At 48.3% G+C, this 20,560-nt stretch overlaps 1 protein-coding gene across 1 annotated transcript in view; it reads right to left on the bottom strand.

Moving 5' to 3' along the window:
- Cry2 (cryptochrome circadian regulator 2) overlaps positions 1 to 16,748 on the bottom strand; it is a 24,194-nt gene extending 7,446 nt beyond the window's left edge. The window contains exons 1-5 of the mRNA XM_028778473.1: positions 16,531 to 16,748; positions 9,708 to 9,816; positions 7,298 to 7,440; positions 5,604 to 5,788; positions 4,879 to 4,967 (exon numbers count right to left, since the gene is read on the bottom strand). Of these exons, the coding sequence (XP_028634306.1) occupies positions 4,879 to 4,967; positions 5,604 to 5,788; positions 7,298 to 7,440; positions 9,708 to 9,816; positions 16,531 to 16,742 (738 nt within the window). The 5' untranslated portion in view covers positions 16,743 to 16,748. The remainder of the gene's footprint in view (positions 1 to 4,878; positions 4,968 to 5,603; positions 5,789 to 7,297; positions 7,441 to 9,707; positions 9,817 to 16,530) is intronic.
- Between the last annotated feature and the right edge of the window lie 3,812 nt (positions 16,749 to 20,560).

Below are 20,560 nucleotides of genomic sequence, written 5' to 3'. Positions count from 1 at the left end.
AGAGGAAGAGGAAGAGGAAGAGGAAGAGGAAGAGGAAGAGGAAGAGGAAGAGGAGAGGACCAAGTGAGGAGCTGAAGACTAAGAGGCCAAGAGAGAACACAGCCGAAATGGCTGGATTATATTAGAACTGGGAGCTGGGGGAAGGGAAGCCCAGCCCTGGGGTGGAGTGAGGGGTAGGATGAAAAGTGTTGGGAGGCACGGGCATTGAATGAGTTGTCCCAGGTTTCTTTGGGACCTGACACTCTCCCCTAACCAGTTCCATACCAAGAATATGAAATAATGATCTCACTTCTTCTACTCTTCAAACTGAACAAATGATCATCAAAACAAAGGGCTTGTGATAGCCAGAGGGCCTCTCACACCAGGCCCTCTCCTCCACAGCCAACCTGTCTCCACCATCCTCTCTTAACTACACTTTTCAGCCATCTGCCTAAGCCTTTGACTTTTCTGGCACTGCACTGACCCCAGGCACTGCTGTCCTTGGATTCTGGGTGCTCTCCCCACTCACTCCCCATGTCTGTCTCCAATCCACAGGTCTCCCTGGACCACTCATGTACTCAGCCTGGCTACCTGCTAGTCACTCTAGGTCAGTGGCTCTCAACCTCCGGAATAACCCTTCCACAGGGCTCACATATCAGATATTCTGCATATCAGATATTTACACTATGATTCATCACAGTAGCAAAGTCACAGAAAGTAGCAAGGAAAACAATGTTGTGGTTGGGGGCCAACACAACATGAGAACCTGTATTAAAGGGTCACAGCTTAGGAAGGTTGAGAACCACTGTCCTAGGTTCTAAGTTCCTTCTCTTCTCCATCCCCCGAGTGTTCCAGCCCCTGGCTCTGTCCTTGCCCCAGGCCCATCTTTTGGCAGGCACTCTTGTGCACAGCTGCAGCTCAGCTGGTTTCACCGGGATGCGGAACTTGCTCTGTTCCTTAAGCTCACTCCCGTGCTGGACTCTTCACAGAGAAGGCAACTTTATCCTCCTCACTGACATCACCCTTCTCCTTCACCATGTCCTCAATGTTCTACCGAATGTTCTTCAATGTTCTTTCCATCCACTGCTGCTAAGATAAAATCTAGACTGGACTGTGAAGACAGCCCGCTTTGATGCACTGTCCACACTGGGAATGGAGTACCTGGGCTTCTCAGGGGACTAAGAGAGGCACACAACAACTCAGACCTCTCTGGCCACAGTTCCTCAAAGTCATGGGTGTTTCCAGCCTTGGCAGATGTGGTTTTCTCTGCTGCTTCTCTCCCCTGCACCTTAAGTGTCTCAGACAGGCACTGGGTACTTCTGCCAGCACATCCCCTTGCCCCACCCCCACCCCTAATCCTACGGTTTCAACCTTTATAAAACATTTTGTTTTCTTTTTCTCTGTGCAAATGTGTGCAGGTGTGGAGGCCAGGGGAGACGCTGGGTGTCTGTGTCTTCCTTATTGTTTTCTTACTCTTTTCCTTGAGCCAAACACTCTCCCAGTACTCGGAGCTCATTTGTGTGGTTTTTGGGGGAGGAATAGGTTGGTGGTTAGACCACCCGAGCAACCTTTCCTGTAATGACTTACAGGTGTGTGAGATCACAACTGGCCTCCTTTTTTCCTTTTTTGGCAAAAGCTAATTTTCCATCTATATTAAACTATGTGACTAGCTGTGTATGTGGGTGCCGGGATCTGAATTCAGTTCTCCTGCTTGTGAAACAAACACTCCTACCCATGAGCCATCTTTCCAGGCCCCAATTTTTTTTTTTAATCTTAAATCAAACGCAGACACAGAGACCCACACAAACATGTAGCTTCATAAATTCTTCTAAAGTCAACATAGGTAAATTCTGGAAACAGGACCTGGCTAGTCCCCCAGTCTGTCCTCAGTCCTCAGCAATCTCCCCCCCCCCCACCCGTGACGGCAGCCTCAGCTTTTTATAATTATTACTTCCCACATTTTGGAGATGTTTACATTTTTCTGCTTTTGCAAAGTGTGTTTGGAGCCTCTCTATTCTTCCACAACTATCCTTGGATTTCTACGAACTTGCTTGTCTCCCCTACTACCCAAATGTGCATCCCTCAGTCCTATAGCTCGGTCTTAGCCACTTAAAAAGTAGTCACATCAAAGTTTCCGCTAAGCACACGTATATATACTCTTTGGCACCTCTTCCTTTTCCTTTGATGTTTCTGTGGAAGGACACAGAGAAGCACTGCCTGGTGCCTGCACACTCATGTATAGTTTGGCACATCCCTATCTGTGCATTACTTGTAAGCTGCCTGGTACCAGACACTGGACTGAACTTGGGTGTGATCCTTTATGAAATCTACAGTAGGGGACATATGAAACTTGCCTGTCTCTGATGCTGACCATTGTCATTACATCTGTGTCATCCCTGAGTCCACAACAGGGCCACTCCAGTTCTACTATCCTTTTTTTTTCATTTAATAATCAGAATACTGGAGCTGGAGAGATGGCTCAGCATTAAAAACACTCACTTGCTACTCTTTCATCAGACAGAACCTACATGGTAGCTTAAAGCTGTCTGTAGCTCCAGGTCCAGGGATTCTGTGAGCTCCAGGCACATGTGTGATGCACGTGATACATACATGTTAGCAAAACAGACATATAGAATTAAAATGAATAAATCTTATTTGAAGAATCAGAATGTCAATACATGCCTGGCAGTGGTGACACATGCCTTTAATCCCAGTACTCTGAAGACTGAGGCAGGAGGATCTCTGTGAGTTCAAGGCTAGTCTGGTCTATAGAGAGAGTTCCAGACAGGTAGGGATAAAAAGAGAAATCTTGTCTCAAGGGGAGAAAAAAAAAGGAATGCCAATACAGAAGCCCAGAAGTTAAAGGGCACACAGTCTGCCTCCCTTTTTGGTAAGAGCACCAAGTGTTTTAATGGAGCACCTTCTCTACTCAGTTCTAGTGGGCAGGGCAGATCCATGCTTACTTTCTGACTCTAGGAGTGGGCTCAGGATGTGAATGTGGTCACGAGCTAGGGAAGAGCACAGGGCCCAAGCCAAGCCAATGAAAATATTTCTTTGGACTTTTACTGATGCTTTCGAAAGAGAGGCATGCTCCTTGCTCTGGTGAGCTACAGAGACAGAAGACAAATAGGCTATGCCGACCACCTTCCCTGCTGCTAAGGGAAGCCCACTTGAGATGGACTCACAGAGCAGAGCGAAGCTAGGGGATGGAGGGTACCTGCCCTAACACTCTTGGGACACCTAGATCTTGCTATGCCAAAGGCTACACCTTAAACTCCTGGTTATATCAGTTTTAAAGACTCTCTCTTTCAAAGGCCAGCTGAAGTGCAACACTTGATTGATAATTAATCCCGATGTTCTTCGAGCCTGCAACCCTCTGCCCTGCTGCTCTCCTAACCCTTAGGCTATCTGTAACTAAACAGAATGTGCTTCTCCATGTCTGTCCTGACCATCAGTCTTTCTAGCTCCTAGAACATACCGATAATAGAAACTGCTGCTCCCTTCAGGGATCATTTCTTCAATCTAAAACCTCAGTTTTCCCCAGTGAGTGGAGGATGGGGTGGCATCCAGGGTTGTGTAGAAAATGGGCTCCTGGTTTGGAGATTTGAGGGGCAGTCCCCTACAAATACTGTTAAGGTAACAAAAATGAGACTTGGTGTAGCTCTGTCTCTCATGAGTCCTGCTCCTCCTATCATTCCTTTGTCAGCTCCATCCCTGCCTCTGACCAAACATCTCTCTCCAGACAGCCTACGAATCACTGGGTATGGTGTTTTGTTTTTTCCTTTCATCTGGTGCTAAGATGGAATGATGGTTTTGAGCATGGCTGAAGAACAGTCTGCCATCAAGTTATAACCCAGCCCTGTGCAGAGCCCTTAATGTGGACACATGAAGCTGTCCCTCATTAGCTCTTGATGAGGACACATGGAGCTGGCTCCTTGTGGTTCTTGACTCTCAGCCTCAATTTTCATTGGAGGACCTTGTTTTAGCCTCAGTTCAGAGAGACATCTGAATGGGAATATTACGTCTGCTGAATTGAGGGAGGCTGAGGCTGTCACCATATCCTCCAATGCTGGCTGGCCACTCCTGAGGCTGGGAAAGCATTCTTCCTTAGCAGGCTGCCTTGGGCCCTTGATCCATTGCTATTACCTAGCTGCTGGGAAAATACCTTGTCACTTGAGTGGGGACAGAAAATGCTGTGCTTTTAAGGGACAGACTATAGAGAGACTGCACGGTCGGAGAGTTTGGAAGCAGAAGTCCTCAAGTCCGTGGAACCTGCTCTGCTTCTCTGGTCATGGGTGGGTAAGGATCACAGTGCCTTTGGGCCTCAGCCTCTTCCTCCCTCTTGCCAATTCCCACTGCACAGAAGGTAGGCCACTTGCTATCTGGGTCTAAGCAAATGAAAATAGCTGTGGAGAAAACCAAAAAAGATGGGAGGGGCCATCTGACACCCATTAACTGACCTGATGGGCTTTATCAACTCAACAGTGTTATTGCTTCCTTTGAGACAGTCTCACTCTGTAGTCCACTCTGGCCTGGAACTTAAAGCAATCCTTCTGCCTCAGCCCTCTTCAATGCTGGAATTACAGGCATGCATCAAGCCTGGTTGGATGCCCTTTCAGTAAGCAAAGGCTGTCCACAGAAGAAAGTTAACCTGGTGCCAGCTGTGTGATCACATGGAACTGTGCCTCCTACACTGCTAACCAATGGTGTGACCTCAGGCAGGTTACTCAACCTCTCTAAGCCCAGGTTTGTAACCTGTCAGATGGGAGCCTAATACCTGCCTCTGGACAGACGAAGGGAGATAATGCAATCAGGCACTTAAGCCAGTGGCCAGCACAGGGATGGACTCTCTGAGAGCTGCTGTTAATCTTGCCATCAGGAAGAGAAACAGGGCCATACCTTCCGTTCCAAGTGCTTATCCAGGCGGGCTAGAGCTTCTGTCTCTCCTCCTTGCCAAACAGCTGGGCCGAGTCCTTCGGTGGGGAATCCTACAAAAGGAACAGTAGGTCATAGCATTGCAGGTCAGGTCACCTCAGAAACAGCTCAGTAAACACCTTTAAGGAGATTCACAACTATAAAAATGATAATTTCCACTATTCAGAGTGATCTGTTCTTTAAATGGAACCACAGACCTTGGACTTGGTGCTATGAGAACTGAAAAAAACCCCTTAAAGTGAAGAAGGCTGGCTTTATTCAGGTCAGAAGATGGTCTGAGCAAGAAGAGGGAGGCAGGAAGCTGACTGGATACCTAAAGCCAGGATTAGTTATCCTAGTGAAGAAGCCCACTGACCAGCACCAGACAGTGCCTCTACTGTTGGAGAGAGGGAACTACACAGAGGCTCCAGCTAGAAACAGCAGCCTGGCAGGGCACAGGCAGCTCACTGGTCATGTGGGTGAGGGGTGGGGGATAACAGCAACCTTCTCTGATTTTTTTCTTTTCCCTTTTAAGACAAGGTCTCATGTAATCCAGGCAGTTTTTTCCTGCCTCTGTCTACCAGTTCAGAGATTACAGGCATGTGCCACTAGGCTAGTATTTTCTAACTTTTGACAAGGAAACAGGAAGGCCACATCCCACACAGGAAGCAGCGGCCTGTGTGGTGTGGCGTGCTGCAGGACATACTCACCCAGTTCCTCTAGGGAAGGCACACCATAGGTGTCATCATGGTTCTCCTGGATCTCAGCTCTGCAGCTTTCCATCTGCTGGCTGCTGACAGCCACCACTGGCTTCTTGGGCAGCTCCATACGGCTGATGAGGGCCTGAAAGCGCTTGTAGGTAAGGGGTGGTTTCTGCCCATTCAGTTCGATGATTCTGGGGAGCCCAAAGCACATCTGAAGTCACTCCCGGGGCCCTTTATTTTGGGGTCCCTGACCACCCAAAAAAAGAGTGCAAGACTCAAGAAGCTCTGAGGGTCACTCTCCTTATCACCTCACAGTCCCAACCCTGAGTAGAAAGAGGGGCACAGGGGAGGCTGTATCTCCATTTTACCGATAGGGAAAATGAAGCCCAGAGAGCTGGAACAGGAGCCTCAGGTAATGGAGCAAGGCAGGGCCAGAGCTGGGACTCAATTCCAGGTTTCCTGGTGTCCACGTGGAGCCGCCTAGAGACAGAGACTGACCGTATCTCTCTAATCAGACAGAAAATCCCCCATGGGCCTCTGGGTACCTATCTGACCACACCAAGGGCTTCTCTCTACCCTATTTTGAGCCTCTGAGAGATGTACAGTGAGGGGTATAACATGCTCCTTTCTTGGAGGATCACTGTCCTGTTAGCCCTTTTCACTAGAGCAGAGGTGTGAAGGCTGGCTAATGCTCCCTAAGTCAGAGTCTGGGGCTATGGGAAACAGCAGCATATAGAGTGCTGCAGTGTGTGCCAAGCACTTTTCACAAGCAAGAAGGAAAGGCATGAAGGCTGAAGAGGGCTCATTGCATCTGTAAGGATAAATGTGGATGGTTTGTAGCCAGATTCCTGGGCTCTTGCTGGCCAAGAAGGAGCTTATGCAAGGCCTGCCTGGTCCGGGTGAGTTCATTTTCCGGTTTGTTCTCCCTGTTCTTCCTCCATTAGCCCAGATAGGAGCTGGCTGCTGCCTCTGTAGTCCCTCCCCCTCCTCTGGCACGTGGCAGGGGAAGGGCTCCACACCAAGCCTCTCCTCCTGAGGGCTTGGCTCACGTGCACAGCTGTGTGACCCAGCCTCCTGGCAGCCAGCCCTTGGTTGGGGAGGAGGGCAGGGAGTAGCAGCAGCTACAGAAGAGTGGCATCTCCAGCAGGGAAGGGGACACAGAAGCACAGAGGCTGGCAACGGGGGAAGGAGGCTCTGGTGTGGTTGCCAGCACCCTGCAGGGGTCTCTAGAGCCCTCAAACAGTATTATCAAAATGCATGGCCCGGAAACCCAGATAGGCAGAGCAGACCAGGAATCATCCTAGGAGTGGAAACTAGGTCTGAGAGAACAGAGGCCTGCTGGGAGGAGCGACAGACGGGGTCTGCCAAGGCTAGGATTCTGTGGTTTGGGAGCACAACAGAGGGGGAGAACAGGAAGATCAATGAGCCAATGACAGATCTACGAAGACCTGTGTGGAGATTGATCCTCCCTGCTTCCACAGCTTGGGCCTAAGCAAGCCTTTTTTGTTAACCAAATTGGGTAGCCTCTTGGTGACTTCTTTAGCCCCCAACTCAGACCCATTATTGTCCAGGTTTTAGAAAATACCAAACTTCATGATCCGGTTAGCCCTCTTGCCGAACTGGTCCAAGTTCCACTTAGGAGGAGCCCAAATCACCAGTCTTCACCATGGCCAACCTTCCCGAGAGCCCCCATGTCTTACCTGTCTAGGTCATAGAGGGTGTGAGAGTTCTCAGTCACCACCTCCACACCGGCCTCCTTGGCCATCTTCATAATGGCTGCATCCCGTTCTTTCCCAAAGGGTTCAGAGTCATATTCAAAGGTCAAGCGGGTCACCCCCCATTCCTGTGTAGAGATAGTCTGTTATGCTTGGTTCAAGAAGAGGGACCTGGGCACTCAGCTTCTCTCTGGGAGTGAGCAGGGCTAATCTCAGCTCTGTTAGAATAGCTACAGAACAAAGAAAGGGCCTTGGACAATAGTTTCAATCAAAAAGCAAAGAGCCCCGGAGGCTCAGACAGTGTGGAGCTGTCAGCCAGGAGGGGAGGCCAACCACACGGTGGAGTCAATAGAAAGGCCCTGTGTTCATAGTGGCCTTGAGGTGAGGGAATGAGGCTATAAATACAATGTTCCCAGGGGAGCCCCCCAGCCCACAGAGAGGCTGACTCACAGTGGAAATGGGGGGGGACACAGGAGGGGGGGAGCGACCCACACACTCCCGCCTGCTCTGCAGCCTTTCCCAGGCCTCCTCAGACTCTACAAACTTGTGGCCTAGTTTTCCTGGCAGACTTGTGCTATGTAAAGTGCCTTAATGGTTTCCACAGCAACACTCCCTAGGCCAGAAGCAAACAGAGCTAATGGCTCTCAGAGCTGGAGAAGGAGGAGCTATCCTGAGTCCAGAGAAAACAAACTGGAGGGGCTACAGGTTGTGAAAAGGGGAATTTTTTTCTGAGCTTTCAGTCACTTCGGGTAGGAATAGCTGGGTCTCCTAGCAACACCAGGAGAAGACCCAGTAAAAGCTATCTAGACAAGCCATAGAAAGCCCTATATAGCATGTAATTAGCAAGAAAGAAACAATCTAACCAGTCTGTGGTCACAGTCCCTTAAAGCTTTGAATCACTGGTCAATATCCTAATTCAGCCCTGCCCAGGGGAGTGAGTTTTTAGCAGGGTGGGTCTCCAGCCCATCTAAGTCCAAATGCACTATATATTTATTTAGTCCTTACTATGCTAAGTGGTTTACCGAGATGACGGCATTACATACTCATACAACCCTGTGAATAAGAAGATTCTCATTAAATGAGAGCCCCCAGTCCTTCAGGATGACTCTCCTGTGCCGTGTCCTATTTCTATTACAGTACTTGTCATAGGCAATGAAGCTGCCCAGTACTGACCTGTCTTGCCGTCACTGTGTGAACTCAGAGTAGAAAGCATGCTGGGTGTATAAGCAGCACTATTGCCTTATCAGTCAGGGGCCTGATAGCTAGTAGAAGCTCAATAAATACACACTGAGTGATTCAATGAACAACCAATGGATCTGTATTTCTGAGCTACAGACCATTTGGCCTCTGAGTTCCTGGGAGAGAGGAGCAATGTGGAGGGATAGGAAAGACAAAATATTTTCTATTACCATTGTCTTGGTTTTATTGTGGTGGGATGGGACCAGGGCCTCATGTACATTAGGCAAGTGCTCTACCACTGAGCCATAGCCACAGTCTAACAAACGCATGTACAGGGTATGCCAGGTAAACACACAGCTCTATGTCAGAGAGCCCAAGACAACTTCCTGCCCAGGGGTGCATGCTAGCTTCCTTACCTGTAAACCTGGGACAGCAGAACCCACTCCTCAGGGCTGTTGAGGGTGTTAGCACATGGTAGCAGTTGGAACATGACTCAGTCAGCCCTTGGAGATTGCTAATGACTAGTGTTCATAGGTGTGTACAGAATAATGGGGTGGGGGCAGGGGACACACTATGAAGCTGCTTTCTCTGACATTAGATTTTCCATATAGAACTTGGAGTGCTACTGAATAACAAGGAGAATAGTCTAGAATGTTCTATCCATGAGAACTTTTGTCTCTGCTCGGGCCTTAAAACATGCATTTTAAAGAGGCAGCTGGAAATGGGCTTGCCTCCAGTATAGCCTCAGAATGAAGATTTTATTAATTGCTTACCACGGGGAAACAGGGACGGCTCCCTCAAATGCCTGACTGACTTTTTTCCTAATAAGCAGAGCAAGTTGAGGTGGGCAGCAATCCTTGTTAGACAGGAAACCCCACCCTCAAAGTCTTGGCAGGAACAAGCTCTATTAAAATGTACTAGCTTGAGCCAGGAAACATAAGGGAGCCAGCAGCAGCAGGGCGGAAGGACTTACCACTCTGCGTGTCTGGGCTGAGTTGGGATCTTTCCAACACAACATTGATTTTACAGAATTTTTTCCCTTAGCAGTTTCTACCCTGCTGGCAAATTTACCAGCTGTCTCTGCTTTTGCCCTACCTAGCAGTCATTTTAGTGGCCAGACAGGCACCAGTATTTCCATTTTGCCAGCCAGAATAGCATTTCACTCTGTAGGAAGATGCCAAGCAGCAGAAACTCCCTCTCAGCCCTCCATGCTCACCTTGAACAGCCTTGGGAACACATCAGCTGGCTGTCCCCGGACTACAAACAGACGAGAATTCAGCTTTCTTAAGCTTGTGTCCAGATCTTCTAGAGATTGCAGTAGGAACCTGCAGATTCCACAAAGGCCTCGTTATTAACATGGGTAGGGGCTAGGGTAGAGGTGGTAAACAATCTCTCTCTCTCCCTCTCTCTCTCTCTCCCTCTCTCCCTCTCTCTCTCTCTCTCTCTCTCTCTCTCTCTCTCTCTCTCTCTCTCAACAAAGCCACTGTTCATGCCAAACAAGTTGGTATGGTGTGTGCAGGAGCGATGGGTTAACCACACTAGCTAGCTGTGTGATATGAGACAACGTGACTTAACCTCTTTAATTGCTTTTTCATCCAACCATGGGACTAACAGTGGAGCCTATAGACTTGCTAAGATGTTACCTCATGAAAGCGCTAAGAAATCAAATCAGACAATGCAAGGAAAACCTCAGACAGAGCCTAGGCACAGAACTCACATGATCACTGTGAGCTGCTCTTGGTGCTGTTTTACATGTCTGTTAAATACTAAAGCCACAACCATAGGCTGGGTCGTCTCTGAAGGTCTGTTTCCATTCCTCTCTGTGTCCCACAGTCCCTTGATCCTCAAGCTCAGTGTACTTGTTATCTACTAATATAGTTCAAAATCTCAGTGGCAATCGGGTACAGAGTGAAATATCATCCCTTGCCTTCCCAAGGCAACCACAGTCATCAGTTTGACTATGGATCTATTCTAATTTGGAAGTACTTTCATAATTTGACTCCCTCAACACATTTTGAAGGAAACAACTATTCACATTTTGCAGACAAAGAAACTGACAAGAGAGTTTAGAGAATTTACCAAAGCAGATAGCTATTAGGTGACTGAGCTGGCACAGTGGCCCAGGCAGACCAGACTCTGAAAGCCATGTTTTTTTCTCAGTGGTCCATTTCTAAACACTACACTCAAGGGCTGAGAGTCGAGTCTGGAACACAAGCCTCATCCAGACAGTCCATCCACATACCTATCTTCCTTCTCAGGACCCAAATTAAACAGGCCAAGCTTCTTATGTCATGGTCCCTCCACAGAATCTGCTATAGATCCCTGAGCTACATTCCCTGACTACTGGAGATTTACAAAGCCTTGAGAGTGCCAATCATAACTAGGTCCTGCCTGCTGCCTCTGACGTACACAAAATGACATAATCTCATGTCCAATGCTGTAGACCCACATTCCAGCAGGAGCCCAGCCCAGAGCAGCACTGAGCTAAAGAGCACGTAGGCTTACCCAAGGGATTGAGACAGGAGGTTGCTTTGAGGGCTCCTTAAGTTCATTTGCAGTGAAATTTCTGATTTAGAAAACCTGCTTAAATCTGAATTTGCAAGCCTGCTGAAATTGGTCTTGGGGGCAAGTACCTGGCTGTTAACACCTAACACACACACAAAATAAAAATAAAGAAGACTTCAGGGAGTGGACAGCCTCAGCCACCTGAAACAGGAGGCTCTGCTAGGCACAGTTCCACACCTCAGGGCAGAGCTTCTTCCCATCAGAAGATCTCAATACGTCCTAGCCGTAGACTTTAAGGGTCTTTATCTTCACAAGTCACCACACCCCAGAGAACTTCAATCTGCAGTTATTAAGGCTGAAATGCACAGGAAATATAGACTCTAGAGTATGTTGCAATCTGTTTCCTACACAACTCTATTTTTAGAACTCATTTACTAAAAGGAGAGCTTCTGGCAGCATCTCTATAGCATAGATGAATACCCTTGTCTTCTCTGACAGGAAAGCAGAAGACAAAGTCTTCTGCTAGCACAAAACAATGGTGCAACTCACAATGGCAACGGCTACTTTTACTAAGCACTCCCTGAGCATGTCTCTATCCTATTTACTCTGCATGTATTATTTAATTATCAGACAACTAGGTCCCTGGATGTCCCCATTTTACAGATGAAGAAACTGACATTCAAAGATTAAATAATTTCTCCAACATAATACACCTAGTAACTGGCCAGAACTAGGAGCCCTGGGATCCTACAGCTCAGTGTTCGCTCTCAGCTCCCAGGCTCCTGGGCCTCAGCAATGAACACACCCGTCGCTCTGAGCAATGCACACTTGAGGTGGATGGAACTGCCCAGGGTTCAGCGTTTAGAGTGCCAGAGCTCAATTAAAGACTAACATTTTTCCTGCAGATCCTTGCTCCCCAAAGTGTGATGTGAGGCTCAGTAGCCCTAGCTGTGCATGACCAGGAACTTGCTAGAACACACACACACTCTTGGGCTCCGTCCCAGACTGCTACGATCAGAACATGCCTGGGAATTCACTTGTCCATGAAAACTGAAGACGCTCCACTGTGGCGTGCACTTCGCCCTGACCTCAGTATTGGTACACTGTGCATTTTTGTTTTCAACTGTGCTTCTACTGGGTTCGACCCCAAGTCCATCAGATTCGAGTTATTTGACACTTAAGAAATGTTTACCTAGTATAGTAGGGTGGTGGTGGCCCTTGCCTTTAATCTCATCCCTTGGGAGGCAGAGGTGGGCCGATCTCTATGAGCTGGAGGCCAGCCTGGTCTACAAAATGAGTTCCGGGACAAACAAGCTACAGTGAAACCATTTCAAGCTCCAGCCACCACCAAGAAAAGGAAATGCTGAACTACTTCCACCACCCATCCTCCCCAGGATGGACTCAGAACAGCTTCCCAGGAGGTGATAGGAAGGAGACAGGGAGATCCCAAGGTAGTTTCCAGCCCCCAGGCTGCCACAGACAGGGAGGTCACTCATGACATCACCTTTTGTACCTGTTGGGTGATAGCTCTGAAAAGCACCAAAGGAACTAGAGCTAGCTGCTCCTAAAGAGTGCCCACCAGACAGGCTCAGGTTGTCTTAACCAGGGAAAACTGGCCTGTGCTCCCTTCAAACCGCCCTCTGTACCTGCTCACTTCTCTTTACTTAAGGGGGAGGGGGAATGCAAAGGAAAACAGGTGAGCACTGGAAGGGGTGGCATTTGGGCTAATCTTCACCCTTTTTCCAAGTGGAGATCACAGCGCCAAAATGCAAAGCACACCCCCTGAAGGAGCAGCCACAGGCCCTAAGGGTGCGGTCAGAGCTCCCCCTTTTGAATAGTCCTTGCACCAGAATTACATAAGTCTCCTGGAGCAAAGGCAGACAGAACTGAAGAAAACCAAATTGGGATTTCCAAACATTCAGGGAAAACTGTCACCCAACAACTCTAGGAGGTGATCCCTTCACAACAAGTGAGTTCCACACTTCCACTCAGAGAGATCTCTCCTCTGGGGACAGTAGTGGCTGTGTTGAGAAACACTTGGTTTATCTGTCAACAGAGCAGAGGGTGGTGGTGAGTGGGTGGGGTAGTGAATTCTTTGTGTCCAGACGTCCTTGACCAAATTCTTCTGGTTCAAGAAAGCTTATCTAACCATAACAGTATTATAAACTGGCAGGCAGACTGGTAACAGGATATTAATAGAAGAAATTCACTTCCAAGAAATTCAGAGTTTAAGCCCCACCAAAAGGAGTAATCTAATCCTACAGTTGGTAGCAGAGATTGGTTCCTAAATCTCATTCAAATAGAAGTATAGGTTTTATTTTTTTCTTTTGCAGGGAGCTTAATTTTAAACAGTGTTTACCCATCTTAGGCAAATGGAAATGTGCTCTTGGCTTACAGAACAGTGATGCCTCTTGCTAGAGTCACAGTGTGAAGATCTTAACAGCTCAAGGAACTCAAATCTCTACTAGCAACTACAGATCCCACCTCCTCCTTGTTGACCAAGTCCCCAGGCCACCCTCTTTGATGGACCAGCTGTCCAGCTGCATTCAGCTCCTAGATGACAAGAGTCCCCATCCTATACCACTGGCTAATTTCTGAGAGAAATGGCTAAGAAAAAAGACACGTCTACTAACTCCCTCTGCTCCAGAAGCTCTTGAAAGAGATGCTGCACCAGGGTCAAAATGATTTCAACAGAGTAGGAGGAGAATCCTGGCTGACATCTAAGCTGTGACAGAGAGAAAGTAGTTAAAACTGGATCGAGTCTGCCCCATTTTTAAAATCTAGAAGCCATTCACAGCTGCCTTTTGTTTTGGCTCTTGCCTGCAGCACCTCTTTTCTAGATTCAGCAAATTTGGGAAAGGAAGGACAGAGAAAAATGGCGAAAGATGCTAGAAAAACATTCCTGGGAGCTACAGGGCTAGAAGTGGCCCATAGACTTCCTATTATCATCACCAAGGCAAAGAGTATGGCAGCCTACTTCTATGCCTACATGAGCATGCGCCCGTGAGCACACACACACACACACACACACACACACATTTTTTTCCTGGTTGCCTTTCTCTCTAACACTGTGGCTATTTTAATCTGATTCCATCTGCAGGGAGGGAGTCAGTGTAACAGAGGTGACAGATTCAGATCTCCCACTTCTGCCAGATGGGCCCCACCCTTCTAGAGAGGCATTTCAGAGTAGGTTGCTGAAGCAGTAGGGGGCAGGGCCGTTATGCGGCAGCCCCGTTCTCTTAGACTACTCCCAAGCTCAGAAGCTGTGCCGGAAGATTACACATACTGTAGTTATGCAGAAGTGCAGCTGGGGGTAGTGGGGGAGCGGGGGTGGCAAACTCCTCGCCTCCAACCCTGTGCACCAAATGGCATTCGGCCCTGCACTCAAACCATCAGGAGCAAGAACAATGGCGCGGCTGCTGGAGTGTGCCTTCTGCCAGGCTCAGGAGCAGTTACCATATTCGATCTGTTTTGTGCTATTTCACCTTGTCCTCCTAAATGCCAAAGCTAATTAGACTTCCGGTTCAATGCACTGAAGCAACATACTCCCTGGGTTGCCTGGCTCTCTGTAGTTCCTTAGTGCAGCTGGGCAGCTGAATCAGAAATGGGGGAGGGGAGCCCAGGAAGCTTTAAAGGATCCTTAAGTGATTCCAATGTGAGGCATATATTAAAAACACATCTGTAGATTGTGTTGCCCCACCCCCACCTCATCTTATTTTGCTCATGGCATTTAGGCCTCCTTCATTTATGCTTGTTTACTAGTCTTTCTCTACTCAGATGCAGGTCTCTGGAGGCTGTGGGAGCACGCTGAGCCCTACGGCTCACTGCCATGCTCAGCGGCGGCCCACCAGCTACAACCCTGAAATCACCTCTCAGCAGCTGCATCTCCACATGATTTGAGATGTCGCTCAAGCATCTGAGCTGCCTCGTTCCTCTTCTGCTTCATTCTCTCCAAAGTGACACTACAAAAGGGTGACCCCTCCCCCCAAAAAACCCAACCAAACAAACAAAAAAAAAAACAAGTTTCTGATATATTGTAGTCCAATCAAGTTTGTGAAGAAAAGAAAAAGGCTCTTTTATCTTCCCCATCGCATAGGAGTAGGCAGTCATAGACAGCACTACCCTAAATCCCAGTGAAAAAAGAAACATCTTCATGACAACATAACAAGTCAGAGTCAGACTCTATTGACTCTGTCCACATTGGCACACTGCCAAAAGGAAGGGGAGGGCAAAGTCTGAGGCCTGGTTTAATGTCCACAGTAGAGGCAATCATTTGCCTGTGTTTGTCAAATCCAGCCTCCTATCTATGGAAACTGGAGGGAGACAGCGTAATAGCACAGCCTAAAACCAGTGTGAGCTGGCTCTCCCAGGACTATCTTTAGTTGTTCCCTCTGTGTACATGGGGCAGGAAGGGGCATTTAATACATGTGCTAGGAACACTTACTCTCCTAGCAGGGCAAACCCCTCTTGGAGAGGAAAGAATGGACGCTGAGAGGCACTGTCTCCTGTGTAACAAGGCCATAAGCAAACATCTCTCACAACAATGCAAACAAACCAAGCTACTGTAGGAGGCCTTTAAAGAGCGATGGGTACATCATGTATCAAAACTTCTTGTTTCTGAATACTGGTTACAGAGAAAATACATCAGCTACCTATTTATTAATTGTGTCACAGCATGCTGGGAAAAGGCTCAACCTTCTGGGAGTTATCACAGCACCCTGCTACTGTGGTTTTGTTTTTCCTTACCCTTACATCATTACCTCCTAAAAGTCTCATCTGTAATGGCCCAACTGTCCTCAAAGAATCATTTATGACAACAGGCAAAAGGGCTGACGGGTGAGCCCTCTTTGAATATCTTTCTAGCAACGTTATAACTACAGAAGAGATCCTCTCAGATGGGTTAAGGGGATCTCCTGAGAGATTGCTCATCGGGTAAAGACACTTTGCTTTCCACCCTGGAACCGTCTGGTGAATGAGACCCTCTAAGTCGTCGTCTTAACTCTATACACTGCCATGTCATGCATACTGTTTCCCAATAAATGTTAAAAAAAAAATAACGAGTTAAGAACACAAAGTGCCACTACCCAATGACGCCCTTGCGGGTTTTTTTTTAATACTGACTAATGCTAAGATAGGTTCCCTAATCACCACCACGGCTGTCTGTGAAGAGAGGTTACCCAAGGATGGGAAAAGAGGAGTGGGGGAGATTCAAACAAATCCGAGGCTTAGGGAAGCCCTGGGGGGGGGGGCGTTCAGTGAGGGGCTCCTTCTCTTCAAGAACCCTTTTCTCCCCTCCCACTGCACACCCCATTCTTCCAGGGACTGGCTGCAGGTCCTCCGGCATGTTGACTTCGCGTTTCTGACGAGAGTCTCGTCAGCACAGAGGGGTCGTGACCTCTGTTCCCCAGACCGCCCCGGAATCCAGAGCGGGCCACACAGGGCAAAGACACTGTGTCAGAGTGGCCACAGGCTGGAGTTCCTGGGCCAGGGGAGTCCGCTCAGTGTTACCATCCCGCAGCATAGGGTCCCCTCACCTCCATCGGTTGATGCCCACAGACGAGGAGGCCGCGAACCACGGGTCGAGGATGTAGACGCAGCGCACACAGCGCGCCCCGCGCACGGCAGCTAGCAGCGCGGGGTTGTCGTGGAGCCGTAGTCCTTTGCGGAACCAGTGCACCGAGGACACGCCGTCCGCGCCCATCGACTGCGCGGGGACCGTAGCTGCCACCACAGCAGCTGCCGCCATCGTAGCCCGGACTGAGTCTCGGTCTGCCGCTCCGCCCCTGACCACACCGTCTGTCCCGCCCAGCGCCCGCCCAGCGACCTATGATGCAGCCTCTCCCAGGCATGGCTCCACCCCAAGGAGTCTGCATCTTCTCTGTGATTGGGCGAGACCAGATGGGACCCTCCCTCTGTTCCATTGGTCAGCAGCGCGGCGCAGGCCCCGCCTCCTCACGTTCCCACCATGTGTGGTCCCGCTTGGTAGCCGCATGCCTGTGACGCAGGATGGCGCTGCGCCCGCCCCGCGTGGGCTGAGTCTGAAGGGAACCTGATCTACGTTTTTCGCTTCCCTGGGAAAACATGGGTTGCAGTGACTCCGGCCTGTGGCTGACAGACCTGTTACCCGGCCCTTGCAGTTGATTGTACTGTTCATATGCGAGGCTGAGCAGTGATTGCCTTACACAAACTGTCCTATTTTCTATTCTCATGTCATCCTGGTTACGTTCATTCCACAAAAACGAATGAAACAGATGCTTGTTAGTCTTATTCTGCAGATGAAGTAAGCTTAGGGCGCCCCAGTTTGAATGACTTGCGCAATACCATGAATCCAGTAAGATTCCGCTCAGAATCTTCCGATTTCAAAGCTTCTGCTTTTAACCCACTTCCTCGCAGAGAATCTTGGCATTTGCATGCAGAAAAGCATAAAGGATGAATGAGACGCCCTTGTATGCGGCAGAAGTGGGTTTGGGAGAAAGGGCAAAGGTTCCAGAGGATGTGGGTTGAGGCAGTAATTATGCCCTCAAATGAATTCATTTCTTTCACATTCTGTTTAGTAGACGTTATTTTGCACAAAATTCTGAACTGGATTCTATGTGGGAAACAGAGATGTGCAGGGTAATAGTCCACTATCTCTCCTTTGGGAACCCTTTGATTCTTTGGAGATTCTAGCACAGGGTTTGCTGATTGAACAAGTACAGCAAACATTGACAAGGACTAAGATAGGCTAGTTGGGATGGAGGGCTGGATAGCAGAGAACTGTTTCGATTTGTCCTTGTGTTGATCCCATACTTAGACCCTTTCTCATCTTGGGAATGAGCAATGAAAGAATCTAGTTGTTAGTCAGCAAGTTAATGGCATTAACTGGCATCACTCTCTGTCTACAGCGTCATTATGATCCTCTCATTTCCAGGGCTTTGGACACGCTGTTCCCTCATCTAAATCACATGCCCCAGCCCACACCCCTGTACCTCCTGTTTTCCCTGTGACAACTGTCATTTTCCAGTTTCCTGGGCCCAACCTGCATAGAGACTCATCTCATTTTGGTGCCTTCCCCCACCTCTGCCCCCGGCTTTAGCACATAGTACTGGAATTTCTTAGCTATTATATGTCAGCTCCATCAGACTATAAGCCCTGGCATGCAGGGGCCTTGGAAACAGTCGGTTACATTTCCCAGGTCTAGCTCAGTACTTGGCACTATATGAATCAAATGTAAGAGGCTCAGATTGGCCAGAGCCTTAAAGTCATCGCAGTCTCTGCCTGACTCTTCCAATCTCCTCTGCATGTACTTGATGAGTGAACTGATGTTCCCCATTACTTTTCTTTAAACGTTTGTTTTTTCATTACTTTTAATCTCATTTTTAGCTGGGTGTCTGTGTAGGAGTGTGTGCCCATGGACACTGTGTCTAATGGACTCCAGACTAGAGTGTTTCCAGGGGCTGGAGTTACAAGGAAGGCTGTTGCCAGCCTCCTGTTGTGGGTGCTGAGAACTACCCACAAGTCAGGTTCTCTGCAAGGAAAGTACACACTGTCAACCTCTGAACCATCTCTCTAGCGCCCCCTTTCGTTTCTTTTGAGGCATTGTACACCTTTCTCTTCCATCTCCTTGGATCACCACAACACTGAGAATCTGCAAGGAAGAGAACAGGGACAGTCAGGAGATGATCCGTTCACAAATGGCCGTTGAGGGAACAAATTCTTCTCTTCTTCTCTTCTAAACCCCCATAATGCTGTGTCTATCAGCTGTGAGCTCTCTGCAGTCAGGGGCTGCCCTGTCTTGTTTGTGAAGAGGCTGAACTCAAATTCTGCTTGCTTCTGTGTGACCCTGGACAAGCTGGTTAATCTGTCAGTTGTTACTATTTATTTTCATTATTTTATTTATGTGTACGTTTGTCAGTGGGTGCCATCAGCACGTGGACATCAATGAGGCCAGAAGAGGGCATCGGATCCCCTGGAGCTGGAGTTACACAAGGTTCTGAGCCACCTGATGTCGGTGCTGGGATCTCCCTCTGGAAGATCAGAGTCTTAGATACTTTTCTACTGCCTTGACAAAACACCACGACCAAAGCAACTTATAAAGTATTTAATTCAGTGGCTCATGGTTCCAGAGAGTTGGAATCTCTGACCATCACGTTAAGAAGAATGACAGAGGGCAGTCAGGCACGGCTCTGGAGTAGTCAAGAGAGCTTATATCTGATCCAGGAGTAAGAGAAGGCTAACTGACAATGGCTTTAGCTTTTGAAACACCAAAGCCCAACCCCAGTCACACACCACCTCCCACAGGGCCACACCTCCTAATTCTTCCCAGACAGTCCCACTGACTGTGAACCAAGCATTCAAGTATTTGTGCCTATGGAGGCCATTCTCATTCAAACCACCACAAATAAGTAGTTCTTTTAACCACAGAGCCATCTCTCCAGCCCCACTCCCCACTCCCCTCCCCCACCCCCACCCCCACCGCTTTCTTAGTAGATACAGCAGGGGTGGTAATAGTTCCTTGGGCACAGTGAACAGCTGCTATTCTGGAGAGCAGGCTTTGCATCCAATTTTGCCCTCTTTGCAATTTCCAGGCCTGTTCTTAAATATGACCAGTATTCCATAAGTGACCCAGTGAATGAAACTTTTAATCATCTAAAAAAAAAAACCTTAAAATTACAGCAATAATGAAAAACAAAGATAAGCCTAACAACTCTGCCATTTCTCATGGACACTTTCCATAAACATCTGAGCCAGAGGGAGGGGCAGTGTGGCAGTGTGGCCTCAACTGCTTGTGAAATGGTTCCATCTTGCTGTGTCATTGTCTTTGTTTTGTGTGGCTTACGTATTCAGGTTGATAAGGATGATTCATTCCACAGAATGGATGCCCAGTGCTTGGGTAAATTACCTGGGCAACTTTCAAGGGTCAGAGCGTCAGTTCTGGCACCAGAAAGGACACCGGAGATCAAAGTCCACTTCGGAATTTTGTGCTTTAAAATGAGTACGGAGATACCGGAGTGAGGGCATACAAACCTGCACATGACTATAAAGAAACAGAAATTTTAATTCTATTTTGGTCACCTCGGAGCTCCCCACCTCCCTCTTTAAAGGGGCCACAAAGGGCTGCTCCAGCTCTCACTAAAGGCAGAAAGAGAGGAGGACCCAAGGGGCGACCTGGTACTTCAAGGATGTGATGGATCATCCAGAAAGTGAATGCTGTCTTTCCTGACGATCTTTAAGACGAATCAGTCCCTTTTTGTTTGTTTCCTTCGGTCAAAGTCCTCTGTAGAGACCATATGTGAAAACTTTCTGCTTTGGACCTGCTCTTCCTGTAGCTATCTGATGATTGGTGGAAAGGTGACGACGCAGAGGGCGGAACAGCATGGCGAATTTAAGGTGCTCCCGCCCTCTAGTGGTGGGACTTGGAAAGCACGAGTCCGTTAGAGCTCCAGTCTTAGTACAGCCTCCAAGAATACACCCCCAAAATATACTCGTCCTTTTTAACTATTCAGTTTGAGGAGCCGCTAAGCTTTCTCTTAGTTCGATTTTCAGCTCTACCATTGACTAATAAATGGAGTATTTACTCGGATA

Source organism: Grammomys surdaster, unplaced genomic scaffold, assembly GCF_004785775.1.
Source record: "Grammomys surdaster isolate TR1022 unplaced genomic scaffold, NIH_TR_1.0 338, whole genome shotgun sequence".
Lineage (NCBI taxonomy): Eukaryota > Metazoa > Chordata > Mammalia > Rodentia > Muridae > Grammomys > Grammomys surdaster.
The sequence above is the reverse complement of the archived record's forward strand: the minus strand, read 5'-3'. Positions and strand labels throughout refer to the sequence as shown.